This window comes from Sesamum indicum, unplaced genomic scaffold, assembly GCF_000512975.1.
Source record: "Sesamum indicum cultivar Zhongzhi No. 13 unplaced genomic scaffold, S_indicum_v1.0 scaffold00109, whole genome shotgun sequence".
NCBI classification, from domain to species: domain Eukaryota; kingdom Viridiplantae; phylum Streptophyta; class Magnoliopsida; order Lamiales; family Pedaliaceae; genus Sesamum; species Sesamum indicum.
In genome coordinates this window covers 184,004-211,038 of record NW_011628044.1, presented here as the reverse complement: position 1 = coordinate 211,038, position 27,035 = coordinate 184,004, and the positions used below count along the sequence as shown (strand labels likewise).

Genomic DNA, 27,035 nt, shown 5'->3' with positions numbered 1-27,035 from the left:
TTCCTAGAAGCAGGAAAAAGATTGTTGGTTTTGACAAGAGGTAAAGTCGCCCAAAGCTGACATACTGAGAGCACACAGATTTCTAAAACTACAGTCATTGAGGATTTGAAACCACTCCAATGTCATTGGAGTTAGGAACAAAGAACACATGTAGAGCAGAAGAGCATGCTACTAAAAGAAGAATTATGCGAATTGTCAAAAGATAGCTTAAAAATCCTATTGTCAGTAATATATTCAAAATACAGATACCGGAAGCTAGGACATTAGGAGAAAACACTTCTATCCCGAATAAATATATGCAACAAACAATTCAAAATAGAACGAGAGATAGCATCCAAAGCCTTTTGTCAGCAATATATCCCAAATATATGAAACAGATATATGCAACAAACAATTCAAAATAGTACGAAAGATGGCTATCAGAGCCTTTTTCATCAATGTATTCCAAATACAGATCCCTGAAGCTAGTAACATTAGGGGCAGACACTTCTACCCAAAATAAATATATGTAGCAAACAATTCAAAATAGAAGGGGGGAAGAAAAAGAAGAGGAAGCAGTTAGAAAAGTACCTCAATTTTTACATTCACAAACCTCAACCTCTTACCCCGCCCTATGATAATGATGGGCCCCGCTCCCGATGAATGCAACTCTTTCACTTCTTTCTCATTGGACAGACAGATAGTCTTCCCACAGCCATCATATATGTATTCATCAATTCCTACAGCATCCGCTATGAGTTGGCAACTTGGAGATAGATGCACTACGTCTTCTATTTGTTTATATAGAGGAGCAGAAAGAACTATGCTATTCTTCCTCGAAATTGGATCATTCTTGGGATCCATCATTTCATCCCTGCCAGTTATGGTTCCCAAGGCTGGCACAAAAAATTCACAGACAGCCAGAATAAAATCAGGAACAACAAGGACACGAGGTTGCTGCACCCGAACTACAAATGATTGTGATGAGAGTCGCCATCTTCCATCCATTAAAAACATCGTTGAATTTGGTAAATCTAAATTTTGTTCAGAGGACATTTGCTTTGGGACATCAGTACATGACCCAAGCATCAGCCTCATTTCGGCTTTTGTATTGGGACGAATGTCTAAAATTGAGAACTTAGGTATTGTAATATACAAGTCAGCTTCTGATAATGATGTCATCCGGTATTTCACCCAAAGACCTTCAAGCTGCAAGAAACCAATTCAGCAGCAAGCATGAATTCTTACACTGTGTAAAGCACAGACACAAACACACACACGAACAACATTCACAAATTACTCACAATAACATGAGCCAAAGGGAAATCCTGATCAGCCCCATAGCACAGCTCTAGCAATGCATAGTCAACTTCAACGGCCACTATCGTAACAGTGCGCGACAAAAGCACCTGACTGTTCATGTTTACCTTATCAGCCAGCAATCTTATCGTATCTTTTGCAGAAGATTTGCTACTGCGGAAACTGGGAGGAAGAGTTGGTTGTTCACACAAGTTCATGTAGAAACAATCAAGAATCACATTATACTCCTTATCGGACATCACAGCATGCAACAAACCCACCTGTACCACAGGAAAAAGAATAATGAAATCATGTAAGTATATAAAATGTATGGTTGATAAAAGATCAGCGGCTACTACAACAAAATGAGATATAAAGGACAGGAATAAAAACTGGCTTCAAGTCCAGTACCGATATATATATAAATGTATATAGTAATTGGTTTAAGAAAACCTTAGTTTCTTTACCTCACTGCAGTGTTCTACTGCACCAACTTACCCGACCTCCAAATCACTACCCTCTCCCCCAAGCTTAACATCCTAGACTACTTCTAGAATTTATATGCAAAGCATTTAAGTTAACCCTAAACAACCCAATGCAATGACTCCTTCACTACTACATTAGATCTATAGACATAGTGGAGGTACAAAGCTAATTACAGTAAAGGATGTATCGTCTAAAAAACAACAGACCACATGGGGAGCACAGAAGAGGGCAGAGCCTGAAATTAAATCAAGATGAGCACAATAAGTAAGCTAGAGATCAAACAGCCTCTTACCACATGCTTTGGTGCAAGAAACAGGAAGCATATGAGGATGAACATAAATAACAGCAAAGAAGCAGAATAAGAAGTATTGTAACACAAAATTTACTTTAACTTCCAAAGACAGCGTTGGGACTTTGCGAAAGACATCTCTTAAACTGCGCCTAACATAAAAATGAACTTCTCTTCCTTCACGTATCATTGGTTTACCGATGGAGCCATTGATTCCAACTGCCAAATTGATTCCCAAAATCTGCATTTACACTGATAGAATCAGAATAAAGACTGAGCTTGAGACACAATTCTAAAACTAGAAACAGAAATAACAACCTCCGCATCAAGAACATCAAGATGAACAGCTGAAGGATCCTTCTCTGGACATCCATACCAACTGAATGCATTTCTGATCCGTAGATGGCCCAGATCAAGTTGCATGAAACTGTAGAACAGATACAATAACATAAGACTTTACTTAAGCAAGCAGGGGTTTCTTGAAGGGAAATATTTAACTATCACTTTTACATCTCACAAGAAAAGACAAAACAAGTTCAAGTAAAAAGAAAACAAAAAGAATATAGGGTAGCATATAAAGCCTCGCCTACCAGATATCCGTAGTATTTCAATCTAAAGAAAAATGGATAGAGTAGACAACTGTAAAGATAGAGTAAACCAGCTCTCCATTTATGATTCAAAATAAAGATTAAATGGAGAAAAATGGTTACTACACTAGTACACTTCATGACATATCTCAAAGTTGGGGGGGAAGTACTTTTAAGAACTCAAAACACTTCTAAAAACTAACTGTCTTAATACACGGATTTTGAAATTTGAGCAGTCAGGTAAGCAGGAATAGAGAAAGGCAGAAAAGAACACTTGGGAAGATCGAAGATCCATTTTGTTAACCAAAGACTAGGAAGATTAGTCCTTATAATTCATCAGAACATAGGTTAGCTCACTCTTCAGTAGAATGTTGAGAACAAATATCAGGGGTAAAATAGGACAATGAGAACCAAAATAGACCAAATTGCTACAAATAACAGCGAATTTGTACATCAGAGAGCAGGAAGGCGAGGCCTTAAAATCCATATACGGCATGGGTTACTTCAAATTCGAGTTATGAATAAGTGCTACGAGTAAACTACACTAAACCAAAGCGCTACCAATAAAAGTTCTAGTCGAACTTGATTGGAACCAGCTACAATAAGTAATGCTCAGGATCACCACCACTCATAATGATTTCCAGTTTCAAGAGGCAGAATTCTGAAAGAAATTCAGAAGGTTACAGAATGCCATGCATAGTAATTCTCCAATTTATCTTCACAGAATAAAAGTACAGCTAAAGTCAAGCAGATAAAAGGAGAACACAAACTAACTCGTTGCTCAGTGAATTTCGTGGAACTACTATTATGGGAGTGTCCAGTGAAAGGTCCAGTTTTACAGCAGATGCCCCATCAACCTCGTATTTCTGGATCAGCCATTCTATCCCTCCAACTTTATCAACAAGTTTAATTGCTTCTTCAGTATGTGGGGTGGCAAGCTCCATGAAGTACGCACTTACCTGCAGGATGCAGATTATTTAACATGCATCAAAGAATATCACGAGTCTTGATAACAATTATGTTAGTCAGAAAAAAAATGAGACTTCTAAAATTATAAAGAGAGAATGCAGATCCTGTATAAAGTTAAGTAGCCTAAGTAGACCAGAAATCTTGATCTTGGAATTGACTGTGAATGGCTTTCTCCCACAGATTTAGGATTAGTTACACACGGCCATCCAAATATTTTTACTCTTAGATGCAATTTGTCCTCGGTGAGGGAGAAAGGAAGCTATACCAGCAAACCAGCTGTCACTCTAAACATAGCGACTTTGTACACTTATCAGTACCAACTAAACAAAACTCAGACTAGTAAAATGAGCATAGTTCATAGCATCGGCAGTTGAGGCCTCTTTCGACTTCACAGTGATAGAGGGACATGTGCACAGGAAGGTCTGATCCCTCTCCCTCAGGCAGAAATTCACTAGGTAAGTATTTCGAACTTTTTTACCCATTAACTCCAGAGAACCAAGCAACATCCTATGTTGGGGTTCATATATAGATGAAACATACATCTGTTCAGCTAAACATAAACATAAGTACATAAACAATTCCCTACAGAAATTAGGCAGAAGATTTCAAAAAAGTAGCAGATGTGACTTTTATATACAACTTTTTGTGTTCTTGGTGACTGATACCCCAGCAAAACTCGTGCATTTGGTGTTGGTCAACCCAATCCTGTAATTCATGCCACCTCCTGATTTAATTTAGGTTTTAACTTATGTCTATTGCCAGTAATAGAAAATGATAGCAATCTCTTGGCATTTGTCTGTGATAAATAATGGGATAAATGAAATATAGCAACTAATATACATGCACAACGAATTGATGCCAAATTACACTCAGTAATGCACTTATATTGTAACACAGCATGAGCAATAAAAGAATAGCACATTGATTGCAAATATTACACTTAATAACCCAACTGTTCTCTTGAAAATGACACCTGTATTAGCCCAATTTCTTCAATATCAGAGTAATCAGAGCTACTGACAAAAATAAAAGTAAACAACAGAATATAAGGCAAATATTAAACACTGTCGGAATGAGTTTCGGCTGTATTACAGTTCATTGATGTTGCAAGCTCGAGTAACAACTATAAAAGCTTTGCATGACATGAAGAAATTGAACAGACCAGCATATACTGTTTGCACACTGTAACAATATAGAAATATAGAGCCAAAAATGTACCTCCTGGACGAATCTGTAAAGAAAAACAATGCGAACAGCAGAAAGCCGGCCACTCAAACTATAATCATATCCTTCATAATCATCATCTTCAATGCTGTAGGAATTGAATGTAAACTGGAGAAGGCCAAAGGTTAACAGATAGTAGTTGGAAACAATGTAAGAGCAAAAAGGTTTTTCTGTGCAAAATTATTAATTACCTGTATTAGGGATTCAGCTTCTTGGTTCCGCAAATCACAAAGCCAACCCCAACAGTGATCAGACCCAAGTGACAGATCACGCAGTCTAAAGTTTCCTAAAGTACCCTCGATAGAAATTGAACTTGGATGAATCTGAATAAAGTAAAAACTTGCTTATGATGATTATTCGGTGACTCAGAAACTAAAAGGGACAAAGGACAATAACTCAATTTGAAATATGCATAATTGCAACTCATTCAGTAAAAAATAAACATATACATACACACACAAACACAGCTATAGGATCTCTTGATGCATCCAAAACTAGAGAAGGATTTATAGTACCTTAATATCCAAAAGAAAACTTTCTTGCACGAACATGGCAAGTTGAGCACCATCCTCCTTATTAAGAAACATGGTAACGCTATCAACATTCATGTTCAAATGAAAAACGACACGACCTTTCCCATACCCCAGTAATCCCGTGACGCCTGACGCATGTCCATGTTCTTCAGTCTTGTCTTTGTTTCCTGGAGTGTCTTCATCAGGACTTTCATTTGTACCACTAACCCCTCTATCTGCAGAGCTTAGGTCAAAACCAAAGTTGATCAAAGCAACAAGAGTAGGCCGGTTGCAATAGAATTCCAATTTCGACATCTGAATACTCATCTGAAAAGTTCACAACATAATTCAGAAACCAAAATGTAGAGGATTTAATATCAAAGTATCTAATTCTTTTCTTCCACATTTCTCCCTCAGATGGTTACCTGTGTATCTATACCATCATAATCAGGAGAACCAGGATTCCTTGTCAAGAATGTAACAGACACAAAATCAGAATCATCAGAGCTCATTGCCTCATAGAAGACATCATTGGAAATACTTTTTACCCTAGAGAGATCCTTCTCATGGATTTCAGCAGTGTCATGCAAAGTCAAGAAATCAGGCAAAGCATCTGTGAAGATATCATCCTCATCAACTGTTACTTCAAACAGGTCCTTCTCTTGAGGTTCTAAAATATTAGGGGAGCTAGGAGAATGCTGATCCATGGACACTGAACGAGCTAAATACTGTGAGTGTGTAGTCACAGATCCCCGAAGTTCATCCATAATTTTCAAAGAATTGAGCTTCATTTTTAAGGTCAAGTCACTTGTACAACTAGAGACATGGACCTGGCGACAATTGGAAAAACAATATTAAGACAAGAACGAAAAATGTCTCTACGAGAAGAAGAAACATGATATTTTCCAAGAAGTTGGTAAATTTGAAAAAATATGAAGTCATGAACATGGCAGTTACCCCTGTTCTATGTGCTGATTGGCATGTAAAAGCATACACCAAAAAGTTATCTTCTTGTGAGTGAAGATAATCAAACAGAGTGCGTTAGATCAGAGTACACAGTACAGAAAATAAATAAATCAACCAGCATTTACCAAACAGTTAACTTCATATAGGACTTCTAAGAGTACAAATGAAGCAAACATCAAGGAGCTAATGTATAAACAGACACATTTTAAATAAGGGATGCTTCTCAAAGTGGAAAACAGAAATAAACTGGAATTTATGATTCTAATTAGAAATGTACAATATCCTAACATGATTATAGCTGTTCTTCAATCAACCAAATGAGTATTTTGAAGCCTCCATGCACATGGAGGCATGTCACTGGAGAATAACAATGTCCTTTGAAGTGCTAATCAGAAATCATGCATTCATGAAAAAATGATGATTCAGTCCAGTGTTAATGCTTTAGAAAATAGCTTAACAGACCCATTAATGAAAACACTGTACCAACTGTTAAGGATGAAGACAAGTATCATCTTACTCATTATCAACTGTGCATTCTAAAGAAAGAAAGCAATGTGAACGCTACAGAAGACCATGCGTGGTGCATCGTTCCAGATGGCAACTCAGTTGGTATTGTATCAATGTGCTGTCTGCTGTGTATTTTAAACATTATAGATCCCTTTCTCTTACTTAATTTCCCATATTTCTCATTAAAGAACACACACTTCCAGTAAGTTGATAAGAATCTGCAACGCAGCTTAAGCTTCATGTAAAACTCATGCTCCAGGCTGAACAAAATTCAGCTTAGTGTTACACAAACAAACCTTCCCTCCACCAGCAAGAACTTCGAGGATGAGCTTCTCATGTGTCCTCTCATGCTCCTCATCTCCAAGCTGAAAATAGAGAATAAAAGAAAATAACAAGAAGTTATGGTAAAATGACAATTTTCAGGTAGGCCAAACGAAAAACAACGTCCAAGTTCAAGGAAATAGAAGCCCAGAGTAACTATTTGCAATTAAGAAGGCAGTAAAGTTACATAAGTACATCTAAAAACAAGCAATTTAGGATACCCACTGACCTTTCCATATAATGACAATTTAGTTTCTACCACTGTTCCATTGACAACAAGATCAGCTGCTCTTGCATTATTGGCCCGAGATTCAGCAAACTCTAGTTGATCATCTCTTAGTTCATCAAGTATATTAACTGAAGGAGGGGCCTTCATCCAAATAAACAGACAGTAACATTACATAATGGGTACTTCTGTTGTCAGGTGAGAGATTTCATTAACAAAGGCAATGATTTTGATGTCTTACAGAAGCTCGGTATGTACTTTGTACAAGTGCCCTCAACCAAGTTGACTTATCCTCCTCACTTCGAAACTCCAGTATCAGAGTACTAAAAGACCCCAGAGCCTTGTTTGCAAAAGAAAAAATAGTATAAGAAAAGAGAGGATATTATTTGCTTAATAAGTTCTAACATAACAAAAGGCATGATATAAGGATCACACTGATAAAGATATAAAATAGAAATTTCCAGTTTATAATATCTTCCATCACACAAAGAACAGTACTTCTCAATCTTAAATTTAGTAAAAGTAACTCCCATTCACAAAATGGAAGGATGATATGATGTAACTGATCACAATTCCGCACCACATTACCAACAGCACTCATACACATAAAAGAACTCACCAATGATGGGTATAAAAGATTTCCAAAAGAAACAGTTTATACAAGAACTTTGTTAGTCAGAATACTTAACAGCAATTTCTCAGGAACTAACAAATGAAGCTGCACACCCAAGGGAAAGGAAACACTAACTTTTTACGAGGAAAGGTGGTGGAAAAGAATATATAGTTGTAGCATGTGCATCAAGGTAGAAAACAATAAAAAATAGCGAAATGTGCATCCTAAACATAACATGCTTTAGCAAATCAAAATATTTCCTCCCTGTCATTATCATTAAAGTCTCACGTTACTCTTTCCAACAGATTAGTTCTTGTCTTTTTTCTTTCAAAGAAATAGCAAGTTTCTTACCTTCCATACATAAGAATCTTCTTTTCTGCTTTATAACAACAGACTCTTCACCTCTTTCTCTATGAGTAAAGAAAACATAGTAACCATACAACCCAGTACAACAATTCCCACAAAATGCCAGAAGCCATCTACGCTCCACACCAGTCAATCCCCCAAGAAGATTAAAAATATTGACACATTTTTTAAGGCAAAAAAATTAATAAGGTGCAATTAAAGGACAGTCATTGCTTAAGGATGTTAGAAAAGTGCTGTTTTTCTAATGTCACTGGAAATCACCAACCTTTTTTATATCCATGCCTCTGGTGCTCAAAGCAATACAAAATGGCGAACCACCAACATTTGTTGGAGGAACATCATATACTTGTTTACCAGCCATGCTGCAGAACCAGAATTGGACAGGATAAAAAAGGATCATATTAGATCAAACATTTTCCCAATCTGAAAACAGGCAATAAGATCAAATTACTATAAAACCCGTGAATGTGCCGATGGTTCACCCAATTTTATTCAAGGAGGAGGAATCATAATAATATAGACAAAAAGAATGGAGAAATGAAATGGTAGACCTTGAGCAACGTTGATAGCTCCGCGAAGATTCAGATTCCAACACATAAAGGATTAATCCAGATAAGACAAGAAAACATGGTTGCCAGGCAGCAATTGAATAGCCAATTCCCTGCATAAAAATAATATAACAAACTGATTCACAGCACTAGCAACTAACTAGCACATCACATAGATTTCAAGGTATTAACATACCTTCCAAACAAGAATTCTGGCCTCAGTTGCCAGATCTAGGGGACTCCAGGGGACACGACCAGTTTGAGAGTTTTCTATTGTATGTTGCTCATCATTAGGTGTTGCACCATTGAATAAATTCAGCAATTCATTAAGCCTGAAATATCTGTCAGGAGAAAAGTGTATTCCAAGGCTTGGGATTTGGACAGATATGCGCGTTGATGGATGGCTTGGATGAGGTACCTTAATCTTAGTGGCCAAAAATTGTACATTAATATAATGATTTAAGACCCCAAAAAACACTTAAAAAGAATGATAAACCAATTCATGAAATATACCTGATCGACAATTACAGACATTCCACACCTATCGATAAGAGAATAGAATTTGTCAGCAACTTCAGAATTGGGAGCAATAGGAGGTTGGGATGCCCAATTGAAAGACTGATTCTCAGAACTAGAAGCTGTAAAGAATGCCGCAATATCCCTTCCAGTAATATGAAAAGTAGAATACAGACTGTGCCCATGGTCGTGGAATTGACCATCCTCCTGTTATGCAGATAAAATTAGTTGACTGAATCTAGAATGTCATATGAGCAAATGTGAAATGAATAGAAATCAACCTACCCTTGTTTGTAAAGTGAAATGACCGAAATCTAATAGAAGAAGGCTGTCATTTCCAGTGGAGGTTGAAGATCTTATAGGAACTCTAACTTTGGGAGCATCAAGATCAATGTCAAGAGCAAATCTGATGATATCAAGAATAAAGCATCAAGTTTCTCTAGAATTCAAACCATCTTAACAAATAATTTATGTTACCATACAGGCCTCGAAAATTGATTTCCATCAAAATTGATGTATTATTTATGATATGTATTAGCAAATTCAAGAACACATGAACTATGCCTATCCAATCTTTTTACACACCAGAAAAATTACAAACAATCTGTGCAGATCCAGAGAATTGACAGGAAGAGAGAGATAGAGAGAGACACCTGGCCCAAGGACAAGAACTTAAATCTGAATTCATTCATATAACAAACTAATAAAGCTTCAGTGCCCCTATGCACATTACAAATGCAGGCTAAGAAGTAGTTTAAGTAAAAAAAATTCAGCTTGAAGTACTATGGTCAAAAGGAAAATTATAGCAAGAGATCCGGAACTGCGACTATCTGAATTTGGAATCCATATCTGAAATTCTGGCCAATTAACTACGTTCATTTCAAAATCTTTCTTTTAGTAAATGTACTGTGCTTCATGCAACCAGAGTAACATTTGGAAAATTCCCATACAACTTAAAAAGATAACAAAGACTAATTGAAGTTATATAAATTGAGCTAATGCATCACATGAATAACAAAGGTGATTCTTCCAGTTAATAAATATTAGAAGTTAACCTGCTCTGTTCTTCTAAGACCATTTGAAATTGCTCCTGAGCTCTCCGGGTCACTTCTTCAATTTTATGCTGTCCATTATATTAATATTCAAAATTTAGCTTCCAACAGCAAAAATGATATTTGAAGTGATCAGTCTACTAAAGGATAAGTTCCTCAAAGCAAAGCTTGTGAATTATGAAAGATCCTACCTGCAAAGCAGTTGCAGTTTCCAACGCAAGAGTAGGACTAACAGCACTGCTTCTCTTCACGAAATGTAGAAAGCGATTATAACTTTCCACAAGAACCTATAAATTGAGTGCCAAGAGGGGAAGAGAGGTTACAAGAGAATCTGAATAATAACTGCAGTAAAGAATAATGAAGGATGGAACATGGGATAAGACTTCAGCATAGATGAATTAATGGAATTCCTTTATCGATAAATACAACAATGTACTACAAGAAATAATCAATCCAGAGGAGCCACAGATACAGAATCATTATCCATCTCCAATATTCAGGCCGGAACAAAATAACACTGAGGCATAATAAACCCTAATTTATTAAAAAGGAAAATGAAGCGAGCATAAATTTTCAGCAAAAGCTTATCCATCATTTTCATTTTGTGATGCAACAAACAATATAAACTGTTCACATGTGTTGCTTTTCAGTACCTATCCAAAAAATTGTTCTTCTACATCGCAATAAGTAACAAAAGGCAGGAAGGTGGTAACAAACAAGTTGATCCAGGATCAAGCACATATTGAAGAGAAATACTTAGCAAACTACCGTAACATGACAAGTCGAAATTGTTGCTGACAGCCGCCAATCTACATTTTCTCCAGCTGGAGAATGAACGAAACTAGCTTGCAATGCATTCACCTTCTGCTCATTGGAGACACTCTGTGGCCAAAAGTGAAATCAGCAAATACCCGACAAAATTGAATGAACTCCAACCGTAGTCCCAAGTAAGAAAAGTGAAGGATTTTTAGCCACCCGTAGGACTAGACAAAATAAAATGATATACAATCTACAAATTGAATTAAGAATCTAGTTTCTAAAGATACAAAACAGAGTACCACAGAACAAATGCAGGGATACTGTTACAAAGTAGTGGCCGGGACACATGACATTTTGGCATATGCTTTATGGCTGATATATGGTGTTGAGTCCATTTGGATCCAGATATGTTTAGTGATGTACAGCAAAACTTTATTTCAATTTAACCAAGATCTTTATAATTCATTTATTTCCCTCCATGCCAGCTTGTTTTGGTTTGGGTGCATTTCATGTAACCGGCTTGCATAGTCTTGGAATAAGGGTGTCCAAATAATTAAAAAACACATTCTACACATCATTTGGATGTCAACTGTATTGGTGGGTTACTGAAGCACAAACAAGGAGAAAATCATTGCAGATTTCCAAAACACAGAGGCAATAAGTATGTTGGTTGGCCAAAAGCTCAATTACAAAAGTACAAGAGGACAAACCTGGGCAAGAGATCCTTCAGGAGAAGAAAATCCATAATATTGCAACGTTACATCACATTGGGTGCTCCGATGTTTAAGCTTAGTGGAAACATTAAGATTTTCAAATCTACCACAAACGATCTCAGTATCATTAATATTAACAATCCTAGCAGCTGCTTTACTGATAGATACAACTATCATATAGTGTATCATGTTCACACCCTTTCCAGCGTGAGCCAAATCCTCATCTGGCTGGTAGCTTAGCAGCTTATTGACCGCTTCCCATTCCTCCTTAGTCAATCTCTCTTCCACTGACCGAGATACATTCGAAGTGTCAATTGCAGAGTCGTCATCGGAAGTGCTTCGCCTGCTTGACAAGACCCAATTAATACTAAAAGCATCCATTGACAACAAATAAGCAAGTGTTTAAGATGTGATTTGTGATGCATATAACTTCTGAAGCTAATGCATTTACAGTTGCTTTAACAATATATGAAGAAATTAAGCAAAATCTCCTAACAATTCATGGAAGGGAAGTACAGCAGGAGGTAATACTAGATGAAAGAAAATGATTGACTAAAATGAACAGACCATCTCAAGGAAAACCAGCTGCCTTTTCTTAGCATTCTCTGCTCGGCTGCTTCCTTCGACTTTACTGATTCAACCTTTGCATGGGCAAGAAACCTAAATAACAATCAGCAGAAGAGATTATCACTCAACTTCACAATGATAATGATAGAAAAGAGTGTCAACATCCAAAACCAGCCAAGGAAACCCAACCTAAAAGTTCAAACAAAACTGAATGTACAGATCTCAGATGTATCCAAACCATCACATGAAATAATCAAAAGCAAGCAGAAAACATTATGGACCAAACTTAATATAGAGGATATAACAATATCTCTGATCAATATGAGGATTTACATGAGCACGAAAAACATAGAGCACTCTTCCAATCATTTTTTTCTTCTATACATTTGTAAACATATTTGTGGTAAAAACCACTGTTCAGTGAACTTCTAAATATACCTCCATAGTAAAATAACTTTGGGATCCAGGTCTTTTTCAATGTCTCTTATTTCAGAATTATCTACATTTAACCGCTGCAAAGAATCAGCATATAATTGCACATATCGTCTACGAAGATGACATAAATGCTGGATTTGCTCCCAAGAGAACCGGTAGCTGCAGGGATATAAAAACAAGATAAATTAGTTCTAGGAAAACAGAATATTGACTGAATGGAGTATTAGATCGGATGACAACATGAAGGTGCGGAATGACTAACTAGTATTCCTAGTATATATCCATTATAATAGTGAGGACAAGAAGAAATCTGGTAGTTCCAAAATTAAGTACTTAACATCTAGGTGGACATAAAAATACTGAAACTGGATTCTCGATTTATATATGCCCTAACAGACAACCATCGAGTTATCAAACAAATAATATTTCATAAAGTCATTTCATTTTCACAAATATACTGGCAAATTTTTAACTATTACTGCATGAAATAGTTATTATAGTAGCCTTCAGCATAACTAGACATGCTTTGCTTGAAACTTTAGAACCTAGGTTTTTCAATTTTACTGCCATACTACATTGTTAAATCTTTTTTGTTATAAAACGCATTAATTGCATAGCATCTCCTAATCCCAGCATGCATGCACACACGTGCAAGTAAACATACCAATGTCCATAAAACATTTATGCTTTTTTAAGTCCATACCGATTTAAATAAAATACAGTCCCTTAAAATGTTGGACTCAGTTTACATGAGACTCTACTCTGTCAGATATTACTCTTAAATGTTACCAACTGAAACGCATAACATAAACATTGCATATTTTCAGTTTTAAGTGTTGGACGTCACTTTCAGATATCATAGTCGATTATTTTGCATTTCTAAAACAAAATTACCACATCTTCTTCTGCTGCAACCCAGCTTGAGCAGCATAACGCCACCATAAGGCGGCACCCCCTGAAACTGGTAGTCCGGGTCTTAAATGATAGACTTCGACATGTTTCCTGTAAGTCGATATGACCTCCACAAGTTTAATCCAGTCATGATACTGAGCCTGAAACAAAGAGCAGATAGTTTAAATGCTTGTTACATTTTGAAACTGGACAGAAATATCAAACAAGTCCCCCAAAATGTCTTTAAAACATTGATGACTTTTCTGTTCATGCTAGGCAAAACAAGGATGGTGAGGAAGAAGAGAAAGTTGGTTCATGAGTAGAGTGGCAAGGAGGTGCTCAAAAATTGTAAGAATGTGAGAGTGCAATGTTTATTAAACAAGATTGTCCCTGGCACAGACAGCAGCGGTGGCAGAGGAAGTAGAAAATCTTTTGCTTGAACACATCCTTAGCTTTTATAGGTAGAGATGACTTAATATCCATAAACAAATATAGGTAAGATCTTTGTCTCACCCTATCTTCAATTTGCTCTACCATCAAGAAAATGTGACATACATAGATGTATATATAATAAAACACAAATATAGAGGCTATCCAAGTAAGCACATGTATGGACATATTTGGATAGCCTCTTTGAATTTTATTTTGCCACGCAAGAATTTTTTCTTTTTATTGTTTATTTCAGTTTTGACAAGTATATGATTTATTTTTATCCAAAAGATTTACAAACTTGTTTATAAATTTCGTTAGTAATATAATTTAAAATTTATTTTGATATATAATAATACTTATATATTTTTATATCTATTGATCACTTTAATTTGGAATCTTGAATAATTTACCATCACTCATTTTATTTTAAAGTTTGACTCATTTATAATTTTTATTTATTTGTTCACCTTTTCCACACATATTCCTATTTGCTTTGGCTGCCATGTTAGAGATGCCTCTTTGAATTTTATTTTGCTACTTAAAAAAGTATATTGTTTAATTTTATCCAAAAGATTCACTCATTTTAGGTAAATTAGTTAGGAAAAAAAATTAGGTTTGATCTTTATATGCAATATACATTTGTATTTTTATACTTATTAATTACTTACATTTTAAATTTTAGATTATTTATTGTTTCATATTTTTCAATTTTACAATTTAAGTTATTCCTAATTCTATTTATTTATTCTTTTAAAAATATAATCCTCTGTGCCTTGGCATGGGGTGATAACTAGATAAGTATAAACAATCGTAAACATACCATGCAGAACCTTGAAACAATATGAAGTCAAGATTCATACCTCTGTAATTGTCAAAGAAACATCAGGGATGACAAGAGAAGCCTTCTCAAAAGGTACACTTGAATCATTTCTTTCCTGGTTTCCTAGACGATGGTATTTAAGAACACCGTTGATTGGCGAAACTAAGTAGCGTCGGTCTTGAGCCCAGGGGGACGCCCGGCTGCTACCTTTTGAAGATTCATTAATGCCATCTTCAAAGATCTAAATAACAACATAAACAAAGATATAAGGAAAATAAATAAAACGCGACACTAACTCCCAGAAATAGGTCATTTTGTTAACGCAATTCAAAGAGAGAACAAGAGATGAATAGCTTCAAAAAAACAATGTACCTCAATCCATTCCCGAGGGCTAAGATCCTCCCATCTCTTATCCAACTGCCAGGGACCACGATTGGAATCATGATACATAGCAAGCCTTTCAAGTTGCAATGACTATAACAGAACCACAAAGAAGGCAAAAGAAAAATTAGGATTTTCAGCACCGGTGATACTCAAGGATACTCTTATACTTACTCAAACAAGGGAAATCCAGGACATTTAAAAGCTATCGTGAAGAGGAATATCGTAATTTCACGATGGTATTCTCTGTATTCAGACGTGTGAAATTCACATTAACTTTATCTTTAGTACCACTCTACAGGTAAAACTTATCTTCACTTAAGCGGACAAATCCAAAAGAAGACTATGTCACAAGGAATAATACAAAGCATACCTTTCGCAATTTATCTAAAGCACCACTTGTATCGAACGTTTCATTTCCCTGCTCATCCATGGTAACAGCAGCAAGCTTCGCAAGGGTAATGCCACAACAAAATGGATGTCCTGGATTGCTGAGATTAAACATATTGAGAGATATGAGAAAGCAAAAGCCCATATATCATAACCCAGAGACAGACAAAATCATGCTTAATCACTTCGGCAAACAGTTCATAGATTTAAAAAGGGATAGTAACATCAAGTACAGAAATCAATTGAACTCATAAAAAGGAATTGTGTCGACTCAAGTATAGACCAACCTCAAGGAATCTTCGTATCTGATATGAACATTGCTAATAGAAATCTTGAGGTTGCCGATAATTGTAGCAATTAGTGAACCCAGCCAAGAATTTCCAGCTGGTGGCTGCAAAAAGTCGCAAATTTATTGTAAAAATTATAGGTGAAACTGCACAAAGATATACATGCATGGAACTATTTGATAATCTTAGAACTATAACACTTAGACACAAAGCAGAACTCGAAGACCTCAACAAGAAAAGAGTATTTGGCGAACTATACAACAATTGCAAAACAAAAAGTAATGCAGTCAATTGCCAGAAGACAGTTTTTCTGTTTGCAAGCACTGAGAATCTTTGTATGTTATCCATCATTTAACTAACAAAGGATCATGCAGTTAACTGCCATGAGATATATCTTCAGTTAACAAGCATTAATCATTTTTTTAATCATTTACCAATCATATAATATCAAGTACATAAATATGTAATTAACGGATTTAAGAACCCTGTCTTCATATTTTTCCTTTATTCTCCTGTTATTCCATCTCTGTATGCAAACCAAATTTAAAGTGGGCCATTCTCCAGTTATCAAGACTCTGACTCATTAAAGAATGATGAGTGTAATAGACTTACTGAATGCTATCTAAAAATCTCAAAAGAAGCAATTGACAAGGAAAGAAGAGCAAAGAAAAGTGAAAACGATAAGAGAAGCCCCTACCTTGGGATAAAGAAATGATAGAGCTAATAAATTATACCCTTTTATCCAACTCCCCTAAGAAAATTTCATTCTTGAATTATACATGTCGAAAGAAACAGAACACCGCTGAAAGAATAACTGCAAAACATTCGGCCATACCCCAGGGACATACAGAGTACTCCAGTATTGATCTAACACAACAGTGATGTAGCAGGATGGCAGGGAACTTAAGCAACCACACAAAGTCCAAATGGAATAAATATAATTCTAAACGCAAAGAAAAAAATACAGTGTGAAGTGCATACATTTCCTGGCTTTGATCTTGATATTGCTTCTAGTGTTGCTGATTCTGCTTCCTGAATTTTGAGAAAACAACATCAATTACATAGAGAAAGACACAGAAGATAAGAAAATAATCATTACAAAGATTGAGCTGCTCTTATGCAAACATTAAGTTGTTTGAGAAATAATATAAGGGTGTGTTGAAATTCTTTTGAGCTCCAAGAAAGCCCTTTTACAACAGAAACAATTCTGAAGAGCATGTAATCAAAGTCTTCAAATTTTAAATATAAATCTGGACTGTTCAAGTGTGTGAGAGGGAAATTCAGTAATTTGGGAGGATATGTATCCATAATATCTTGCAGAACGTTTCAATTCATTAAGATGACAAGAGTAAACAGAAAGGAGCAAAATACAGAACACATAGATCAACAGAACAGTTCTCTCCATCGACATAGTGCTCGCCATAATCGCACCATGTTCAAGCAGTCTAAGCTTTAGTTCATTACAACAAAACAGGCACCCAGTAAACAAGAAAATCTATTTACGATGGTACACTTAAAAACTTGACTATTTTGAGATCCAGATTAACCATGTTGCACTAGCAAATGTCAAGCGATCCATCTGCGCATGTATCAAAAAGACAATGAGCAAATACAATCACCTGATTCTCTATATATTGTACCCAAAAAGATATCACTAAGACAATTAGGTAACACCAGTGGCTATAAATATCTTTACTGTAAAAGGGAATTATCTTGGGAACGGTGATGTAATTAGGAACTGGGTCATGGAAGCTGAAAGTAGTTCACAAGATAAAAAGAACTTTAAGATTCCAACTTTGTAATTCGGAAGAGAGAAAAGATGAAAAGATGAGAGAGATTAAAGAACAAATAAAATGTCCACCAGGGCTCCAATCATCAAGATTAAAGCATAAAGATTCTAAGAGAAGATGTTTGCATAATCGTATTTCAGTTTGTTAGTCCACCATGTGTTTACTAAGACAAAATGGATCTATTCAAGCACACACCAAAAAAATATATCAAGAATTTACTCACATCAATTTGTTGTAGTTTGGCCTCAAAAAGCTTTTCCCGGTCTTCTTCCTTATAGAGAAGAAATAAGAATTGCATTAGAGGAAAAGTTTTAGTGTACTGGGAATAAATCATGCATTGTTCTATTTATTTTTCAAGAGGGATTGGCATGAAATGATTCAAACCTTCGGAGACATTCCATCAGTTGCAGTTGCAAGAATGAACACTTGATCAATAAGAACAATGACCGGCTCCTTACCAAGACTTTTCCAAGGTACCTTAAATTAAAACAAGAGAGTTCAAGAGATTATCTTTATGCAGCGTTCATCAAAACCGTAAAATAAAAAGCGGTACCTAAATTTTGGTTCAGCCAATTATGAAAAACAAAGAAGAAGCAGTTTGTTAGTCCATCATGTGACTGCTCTTAGTATTGTAGTTGGCAAATCCCTCTCTTACATAGAAAAAAAAGGGGTTGAAAACTTGAAATTCTCGTTTCACAAAGATTTATTTCTTCATTTGTTCTAAGTTTAATGTCACTTTGATTAATATATCAAGGATAGTCCACGTCATACACCAAGCATGCTCCATATATTCATGAAGGCTGTTCAACTTACATTAAATAACATGAAATCCAGAAGTTTACTGATATAAGTCACGTTATAAGACTTGAGTATTAAGTTGAATAGGAACTCATAACGTAACATGCAGAAGCAATGATATAAACCTATCGTATATGATTTGAGTTTAAACCAAGATATCATGTAAACACAACAGGGATAACCAATTGCCTCTAATTTCCAAAACTGGGAATCAACTTCTCCAAGATGATGAAGAAGATCCCTGTACCTAACCAGAGATGGGAAAGAAACAGACCATTTTTCAGATCAACTTCAGTTAACAACTCGGCCTAAATTGACATGCTTTTAGGTGACTGTATCCTCAGGGTTATTCATGAATGGCAGATAGCAAGAGAGCAACCAAACAAAGTTACCTTCAAGGTTATGGTACCAAGGAAACCAGCTTTAACAGTAACAGGAAGCTTCAATGCGTTCAATGCCTCCGCCTTTAATTTCAAGTCTTTGAGAACCACATCACCTAGAGAAAACATCAGAATATATCAAATGCCAGTGCAATATCACAGTCTTAGGCCCTATAAAGATACCAAAGCAAACAAAAGCTCCAAGAGAATTAATACATCTAGAAACTAATTAATGCCATAAAATAAAGAATAAATTAGCAAATATTTGACAGTATTAGCAAGCAACATATTTCACCGCATATCACATGACGCTAACATCATTAAAAAGGTAGCACTACCAAGCAATTTCTCTTCATGCAGCCACATAGAAATCAGTAGAAATTTAATATAAAAATTTCCTCGTAGAAATTTAATATAAAAATTTCCTCCACTCCCTAAATCTTATTAATTTTATTCTTGAAGGTCCCTTGTAGTTCTTGGAAAATTTTTCCAATTCAACATCTCAGTTCAATTTCATTGATGAGCTCTTTTTCAGCATTAAAAAAAACAAATGAGAGAGGCAAAATGTTCCCTAAATTATGGAGAGCAGGAAAAATAGATTTTTATTACCACAATGAAAATCTTCTAGTCTTGTGTCCTAACTCAAAAATCAACTTCTTTAACTTAATCATCAAACATGAACCAGCTTACCAGCAAATAAGTCAGTACAACTATCACAAAATGATACAAAAAGCTAAAGATGACTGAGATATCATACAACATACAAGGTAAAATATGCAAAGTTCCAAACATACCTTTCCACACACTGATTCGCAAGGCCTCTGCCGACAGCCCATGGACATACTCACCCAAATATTTTCGAAGCAAATGCAAAACCTAGAAGAAAATCAATCAAGAGACTGATAAATCAACACAGTTTGAGGAATCACTTAAAGGCACTTCACCCAGAATGACCAGAAGTCAGGAAAGACTTGGTCTTGAAACAAGGTTTCTTAAACTATGATATGTGAGATGATGAGATCCTCGAAAAGTTGGTGGAGAAAACCTTGGAATCATGATAGTTAAGGAGATTGGTCAAGCTAAAACAAATTACAAAAATTAAGTTTTTCTACTTCTCTACTTAGAAGACCATCAATGCACGTCTTATAGCCATGCCATCATCATAAGAGATCTAGCATCACTAACATACCAATTCATGTAACCTTCGGAAAACCATATTTTATACCTACATTATTGCAATTGGTGCCAGTATGAGAGAATTGGATATTTTCTCATGAAGCGAATAGGTTCTTTCAAAAATCATTGTCACAATTCACAAAAGACTTTTCCTAGTGGAAGTAGTGGAGATTTGCTTTCACATTTACATTTGCAAGAGTTTTCTACATCCTGAATAAATACAAAAAAATTAACACACAGTTCACTCTTTAATCTTTCCTAAAAGAAAGAGAAATGAAGTTCATATGTAAATGTTACTTTAAGTTGAAGCATAATTCATCTGGGCTTTGATGATCTCATCCGCATCTCTTGCTTTTTCTTTTGTTCTTCTGATAAAAAACTTTAGTATTGAGAAACATGAGAAAATTGTACAACTGCGGATGAGGAACTGAGGATTTCATTTCACTTCTAAAAGACATGCATAGATGGCCAGATAGATAGATATTTAGGGGCCTTCACCCCTCCCTTAATTTTATATTTGAAATGCAATCAAGTAAGAAAAAAGTAGGATAACTATGGCTAGGAAACATCATCAACTATCTCAGATATTGCAAAATTAGCAGAGTTGTATTCACTTTTCTAACAAATTTGATTGATTCCATTTACAGAGCATAACCCATTATTAAAGTTAGCTGTACAAAATTTACTAGAACTTTAATGCTTTCAGGAGCTACCTACAAGCCAACACAAAGATCAACATTACATTGAACTCACCATCCTCAAGCAATATACGAATGAATTTCTACTTTTGGTCCAACCGTCCAAGCAACTTGACCAAATAATGTGTGTCGGACTTCCTCTAAACATTGAGCAAATGAACAACATTTCCACTTCATTATGATTATCTGCCCTCTTGCAATTGCATAAACACTTAGCTGGCTCCACTCAAATACTCGATTAAAACATTTATCATAAGTGTTACACAGATGCCTGAATTACAATTATACTATTGCCCCACCAACAACCCTCCAACTGATGGTCCAAAGCCTCAAGAATAGGAATTAGCAAGAGAGCAAAATCCCTAAAGGAAAATTTATCATGCAGGGAAAAGTACTGTTCATTTGCTAGCAAACCGCTTAACCATTGCCAAAGGGAACCGGTGCATTTTCTAATTACCCTCCTCCAGGAGTCAACCTTTCATCTGCCTTCATCCTTCATCAAACCATTGGTTTTTTTGTTTGCTATCAATCGCACTGAGCCAGGTAGATTCATCAAGCACTTATAGTGACACGTACTACTTCTAAGATTTGTTTGTATACAAGAGATCATTCATATATTACTTAGGTGTACTATGACTATAATCCTTCCAAAATATATACCCAGGACAAAAGCAAACACTAAAATATGCATTTCATCCTAAAGACGCCTGTGTCTTGTGATATGCTAAGTGCTATTCATTTTCCTTTACCTTCTTAAGTCTACATTTAAGTATTCCTTTCATACATACGTACAAATTTCTGTCCCGATTTACACATCGTAATCTAGTCCCATTTAAGCACACCAAATGCAATAAAGATTCAACAAAAAAAAAAAATCTGATATTCTTAAGATTCCATTGAAACGTGTAAACGTAATAAAATCACAAGTAAATTAAACTTGCGCTTATTCCCAATTTTAGAGCACAGAAAATTCTATCTCAATAAAAACAATTGAGCAACTCATAAACCTTCATTCGCACATGTCCTCGTAATAAAATTACCAACAAACTAATAATTTCCATGTATTTGCGTCATATAAGAGTTTCTTCAAGGGGTCAGGAAAAAAAAAAACAAATAACGAAGGGGGCTAAATTTTACAGGTCCAAACAATAACTACAAAATGAACAAAAATTTGAGCCAAATAAAAACTTACGTGAGCTTCGAACATGGTGAAATATCAACCGCCGATCGCTTCAATCGACGAGTTTCACAATTTAATTTGAGCAAAATCTAATGATCGCCGACGAAATACGGCCATTGATTAGCACACAGCAAATAGCCGATGATTGAAATAATCAATTTCTATTAGCTATGATTTGAAATGGGTGAAGAATTAGAGAGGAGTTTTCGTGTGTGTGTGTGCGCGCGCGCGTGAGGGACGGTGGTGGGGTCTCCAGGTGCTGTGACTTGTAAGCATAGAGCCGGTCCTTTTTGGAAACATTTGCGGATTGCAGGGCAACGGGTCCGGTCGGGTCGAAACCGGTAATCAGGGCTGGAGTTGGGCTGGATACTTGTGGGCCAATAAGGCTCTGGTCATTTATTGGGAATGGAATGTTTTTAACTACTTAGACCTGTTTCAGTACCAGATCCAATCCAAATCATAAATTCTCAAGAGGCCTTCATCTTTTATTTTATGACTACTAACCCATACTGATATAAGAAATAAAAAACAAAACAAAAAAAAAATCATTCATAATTTTAAACTATTAATTATACCCTTAATTATTATTATAATTATTTGTTTATTTTAATTAATTCACGTTATTTTTTAACTTCCAATATACTATTATCGCTTGCTTTACTTTTAATTATATGTTGATTTTTTTTTTAAATCTATATTGTATCTATTTGATTATATGAGCATAAGAATTGTGCACAAAGATAGCTAGTAAATCAATCACTGAGAGGGTAATTTACTTTATTTTAAAATTGATGAGGAGATGCACCCTAGAAATATTAGATTGGGTTCACAAACAAAATAGGTCAGTCTAACTGGCACATCAGCAAGGAGGAAAGACTCACAGACTTACCTTCTGTTTTACTCATAGTAAGACACATCATCCTAAAAGATCTCCATGTGGTTCTTAGTAAATTGATGGCAAATGAGTTAGAAATCCACGGATAATTAATTTTTGAATTTTCAAACAGACATGGCAAGACTTTTCCACTTATTGTATCTCAGTCAAATTAATTTCATATAACGAAAGCCAACTCAAAGGGCTTTCAATTAGCGTAGGACTCTCCTTAACAACCCTCTTATATCCTACTATATACACATTTATTAATAGAGGTCTTGTGCAGTCATTTGGTAAAATCAACTATCATTCTCAACCCTCACTTATTCTCAATATCTTCACTCGATTTTTAATTTATTATGAACTTACATTTCGTACTTCATACCAAAATATATTACTTTATTATCATATTTTATCATTATTCTCACTTTAATTCAAATTCGTTTTTAATTTCTTTGCTGAACTGTTACCAACTTAAGCATCGGAGCGTAAACTTTTGTTTTGTAGAGTTAGTCCCCATTGATCTTAAATTTTTTTTTTAAGATCCTTTAACTTTGTCGTATGATAAAAAATTTGATACGCATCGTTGCTTATTCATAATATTACATGTGGTTGCATATATTTTTTCCCTCTAAATATTATTTTAAAATAGTTAATTTACAAGTTGATGTGGTTAATAAAATGCCATTGTCATGATCGTACATACTAAGCTAGATTTGAGTTGAATATACATATATATATATCCTAATAATCGACTTCACACGTAGTGATGCTAATTAACCCTAATGTTTTATTATACATATGTAGACCAAATCAAATAATTAATGTAAGGGAAGTGAGAGGCCTTAATTAATGGTGCAAAAATAACTTGAAGTTAGTTTGTTTGCTAAAATGTGATACTGCACTGGAAAAACACATCTTCAAACTTTTGGTTTCTAGCAACTTAAAATTAGAAAATAGCAATTAAAACTAGTAAACAAAAGTGTTGTTTGGAGAGCTGGTAAGGGCGAAGGTGCAATTGTTGGGGTGCGGCAGGGTAGGTCTTGAGTACTTCCGCCGACAACTTGTGATCGAAAACACCCCGTAACAGAAACCACATGCCAAATAGCCCCACATTTTATGGTACGAAGAGAATTATTGTCAAGTTTGAAGGTTTTGAGATATAATTACAAGACCACTGCAGACTGCAACAGTGTAAAACCGATCACACGTAAATAACATCAGTAAGTAAAATTAACCAATATTATTTGTTGTTCACAAGCACAATATATTTATACATATAATTTAGGATATGATGATGTGCATTACGAAAATGAAGAGTTAAAGCACCAAGGAGATGCTTTTACGTACTGCATGCGCCTAATTATGTATTAATTATTATTAATTAGCGGTGAACCTCAACCTCAAGATCTCCAACCCGTGATTACACTTTTTTAAGACATGGAAAATTGATACAATTTGTTATGATGATGAGGCAGGTGGCAGGAGGAGCAACATTCCAAACCTGGCCACACCCACACGTGCCTCCAAAGTAAAATGGCTGTTGCACATCTCTTTAACCACTTGGTCTTGTTGTTGTTGTGCTCCTCTCCGAATCTATATCACAAACATGAATCAGATATCACTTACTTGGTTTTCTTGTTGTTGTGCTTCACGTCGAACCCATATTACAAACATGAATCAGATATCACTTACTTGATCTTGTTGTTGTTGTGTTCATCTCCGAACCCAAATCACAAATATGAATCAGACATCACTTAGTCTTCTTGTTGTTGTGCTCCTCTCCAAATCCAAGTTACAAACATGATTCGAATCCAAACATGAATCAGACATTACTTACTTAATCTTCTTGTTGTTGTGCTTATCTCTGAACTCAAATCACAAACATAAATCAGACATCTATTGAGCATAAAAAAGCCATTTAAATTAAGTTCATTAATTCTTCAATTAGTATTGCATTTTACAAATTGGGTGAGACATTAGGATTTTCAATGAAATAACATAATAATTTATTGACAATATCACCCCTAGAGTCGCGTCGCGTCACGTCACAACAATATTGTACTAATAATTATATACATATGCTTAAAAGTCTCATCATCAACTCATTCATCCTCTCGTGACCGCATACACGTGACAGGTTAAGACAACATTGTCATGCATACAACAACTATTGCAAGCTCTTTCACATCCAATTAACATGTATATGAATCAAATCAAAAATCATATTCCAATCGCTCTTGCAATTCAGTTCATATACATATATGATTAAGCTGGTTTCTTTATTCTTGATATTATGCATAGATTAAATTACATCAAGCTTTCAATTATGTTTAATATAATTATAAATACTTTTTTATTATTTTACTTATCTTATAATTAATTTATATCCGATCAAATCTAATTTGAGTTAGAATTACCCATCAACTGATTTACTACACCTCTATAAATTCTTACGTGTTCAGATTAAAAACTATCGATCCTTGTGGAGAAGAATTGGGAGTGGTGAATAATGAAGCGTTCATCCAACAAACTCACGGCCGTTATTGAAGGACTCGTAAAGGTATTATGTAGAGGTTTCTTTCTTGTCAATGTTAATTTATTGGATGTTATTTAGTTTGTTTTAGTGACTGGAATAAAAAATAACTATTGACTATAATTTTAATCATTAGAATTAAAAATTATTTATCATAATTTTTATTGACCACGATTCAATAAAATCGATGCAAAAACATAAAAAATTTTCATCAAGAAAAAGTCTTTTGCCGTGTCTAATAGCTATGGTAAAAATATTTACCATAACTTTTAGCCACAATTGCAGATATCACGGCCGTAGTCAACGACTATTTGCTACAGTTATTGAGAACGATGAACATCAACTTTTTCTTCACTAACAGTTTTGAAGACAATTATTTTTATTATTTTATAATTTATTGCACTGCGTATTGGTGTTTCATGTTCATATCTTTAGTTTATCCTAAAAATATCACATCCACATTCTATATAAACTTGTACATTTTTTTAATATACAAATACATCAAAATTCCCACCATTTTAATACATAAACTCCTGGTCATTTCAAGTAGCAAGTCGTGCTTTACTTTTCTCTATTATAAAAATATAATGACTCGTACATAAGCCAAGCCATCCTAATGTTAATCCTCCATCTTATGACTTATCAAAATAGTAGTAGGTACCGTAACAAGGTTGTAATTGTTAGAATTTTAAGTACGAAAAATATAAAAAAAAAAAAAAAGATAGTAGTAGGTACCGTAACAAGGTTGTAATTGTTAGAATTTTAAGTACGAAATAAATGAAAAAAAAAAAAAAGAAGAAGAATGATGAGTTACAAATAGGAGTGTAAATGAGTCAAACTCAAATCGAGCTCGAGCCTTGAATTTTCAACAAATTTTGTTATTATAAATAAATATTAAATATTAAATATTATTATATTAATTATAAAAAATATTGAACATATAGTACAATATTTAATTTATTATTATAAACATAAACTACTAATTAGTTAAGTAATGATATAATAAGTAAAGTCTCAAAATCATATACACATCAAATTATTAAAATACTTGCATATAATTTTGTGTAGTTATTAGTATCAATAAAATAAATAAACGTAAATTATTTTTTAAAAGTGGTTTATCTCATTATATACAAAAAAAAAGATAAATATTTTAAACCAAAGTAGAAAAATATTGATTGATCTCATTATATATATAAATAATAAATTAACAATTAAATTATTTAAAAATTATTCAACCATCATAATCATCATCATCTCATCATTATTATTATTATTATTGTCTTTAGATTAATTCACGAGAATAACCAGATTTTAATATTAGTTTATACTATGTATCTTGCTATAAATATACACTCACAAATAGATATAAAAAATTACAAGTTAATTGTTAGGACTTGTTAATTTAAAAAAAGTATAAGAGATTACAAATGAATATTGAGATCTTACATATTCTAATTTAACATAA

The 27,035-nt window shown here is 34.6% G+C and overlaps 1 protein-coding gene across 1 annotated transcript in view; it reads right to left on the bottom strand.

The window, feature by feature from the left end:
* LOC105178851 overlaps window positions 1-22,428 on the bottom strand; it is a gene marked incomplete in the record, with an annotated part of 41,017 nt that extends 18,589 nt beyond the window's left edge. The window contains 34 exon segments of the mRNA XM_011102407.2: window positions 571-1,188; window positions 1,284-1,559; window positions 2,151-2,294; window positions 2,372-2,480; window positions 3,415-3,599; window positions 4,828-4,941; window positions 5,025-5,156; window positions 5,349-5,672; window positions 5,771-6,175; window positions 7,115-7,183; window positions 7,369-7,509; window positions 7,607-7,705; window positions 8,610-8,706; window positions 8,896-9,005; window positions 9,089-9,316; window positions 9,406-9,615; window positions 9,694-9,814; window positions 10,464-10,531; window positions 10,652-10,747; window positions 11,229-11,342; window positions 11,930-12,275; window positions 12,500-12,592; window positions 12,938-13,093; window positions 13,829-13,986; window positions 15,118-15,318; window positions 15,450-15,551; window positions 15,832-15,949; window positions 16,136-16,239; window positions 17,117-17,167; window positions 18,149-18,196; window positions 18,310-18,402; window positions 19,116-19,219; window positions 19,898-19,979; window positions 22,170-22,428. Of these exon segments, the coding sequence (XP_011100709.1) occupies window positions 571-1,188; window positions 1,284-1,559; window positions 2,151-2,294; window positions 2,372-2,480; window positions 3,415-3,599; window positions 4,828-4,941; window positions 5,025-5,156; window positions 5,349-5,672; window positions 5,771-6,175; window positions 7,115-7,183; window positions 7,369-7,509; window positions 7,607-7,705; window positions 8,610-8,706; window positions 8,896-9,005; window positions 9,089-9,316; window positions 9,406-9,615; window positions 9,694-9,814; window positions 10,464-10,531; window positions 10,652-10,747; window positions 11,229-11,342; window positions 11,930-12,275; window positions 12,500-12,592; window positions 12,938-13,093; window positions 13,829-13,986; window positions 15,118-15,318; window positions 15,450-15,551; window positions 15,832-15,949; window positions 16,136-16,239; window positions 17,117-17,167; window positions 18,149-18,196; window positions 18,310-18,402; window positions 19,116-19,219; window positions 19,898-19,979; window positions 22,170-22,184 (5,331 nt within the window).
* Window positions 22,429-27,035: the final 4,607 nt, after the last annotated feature.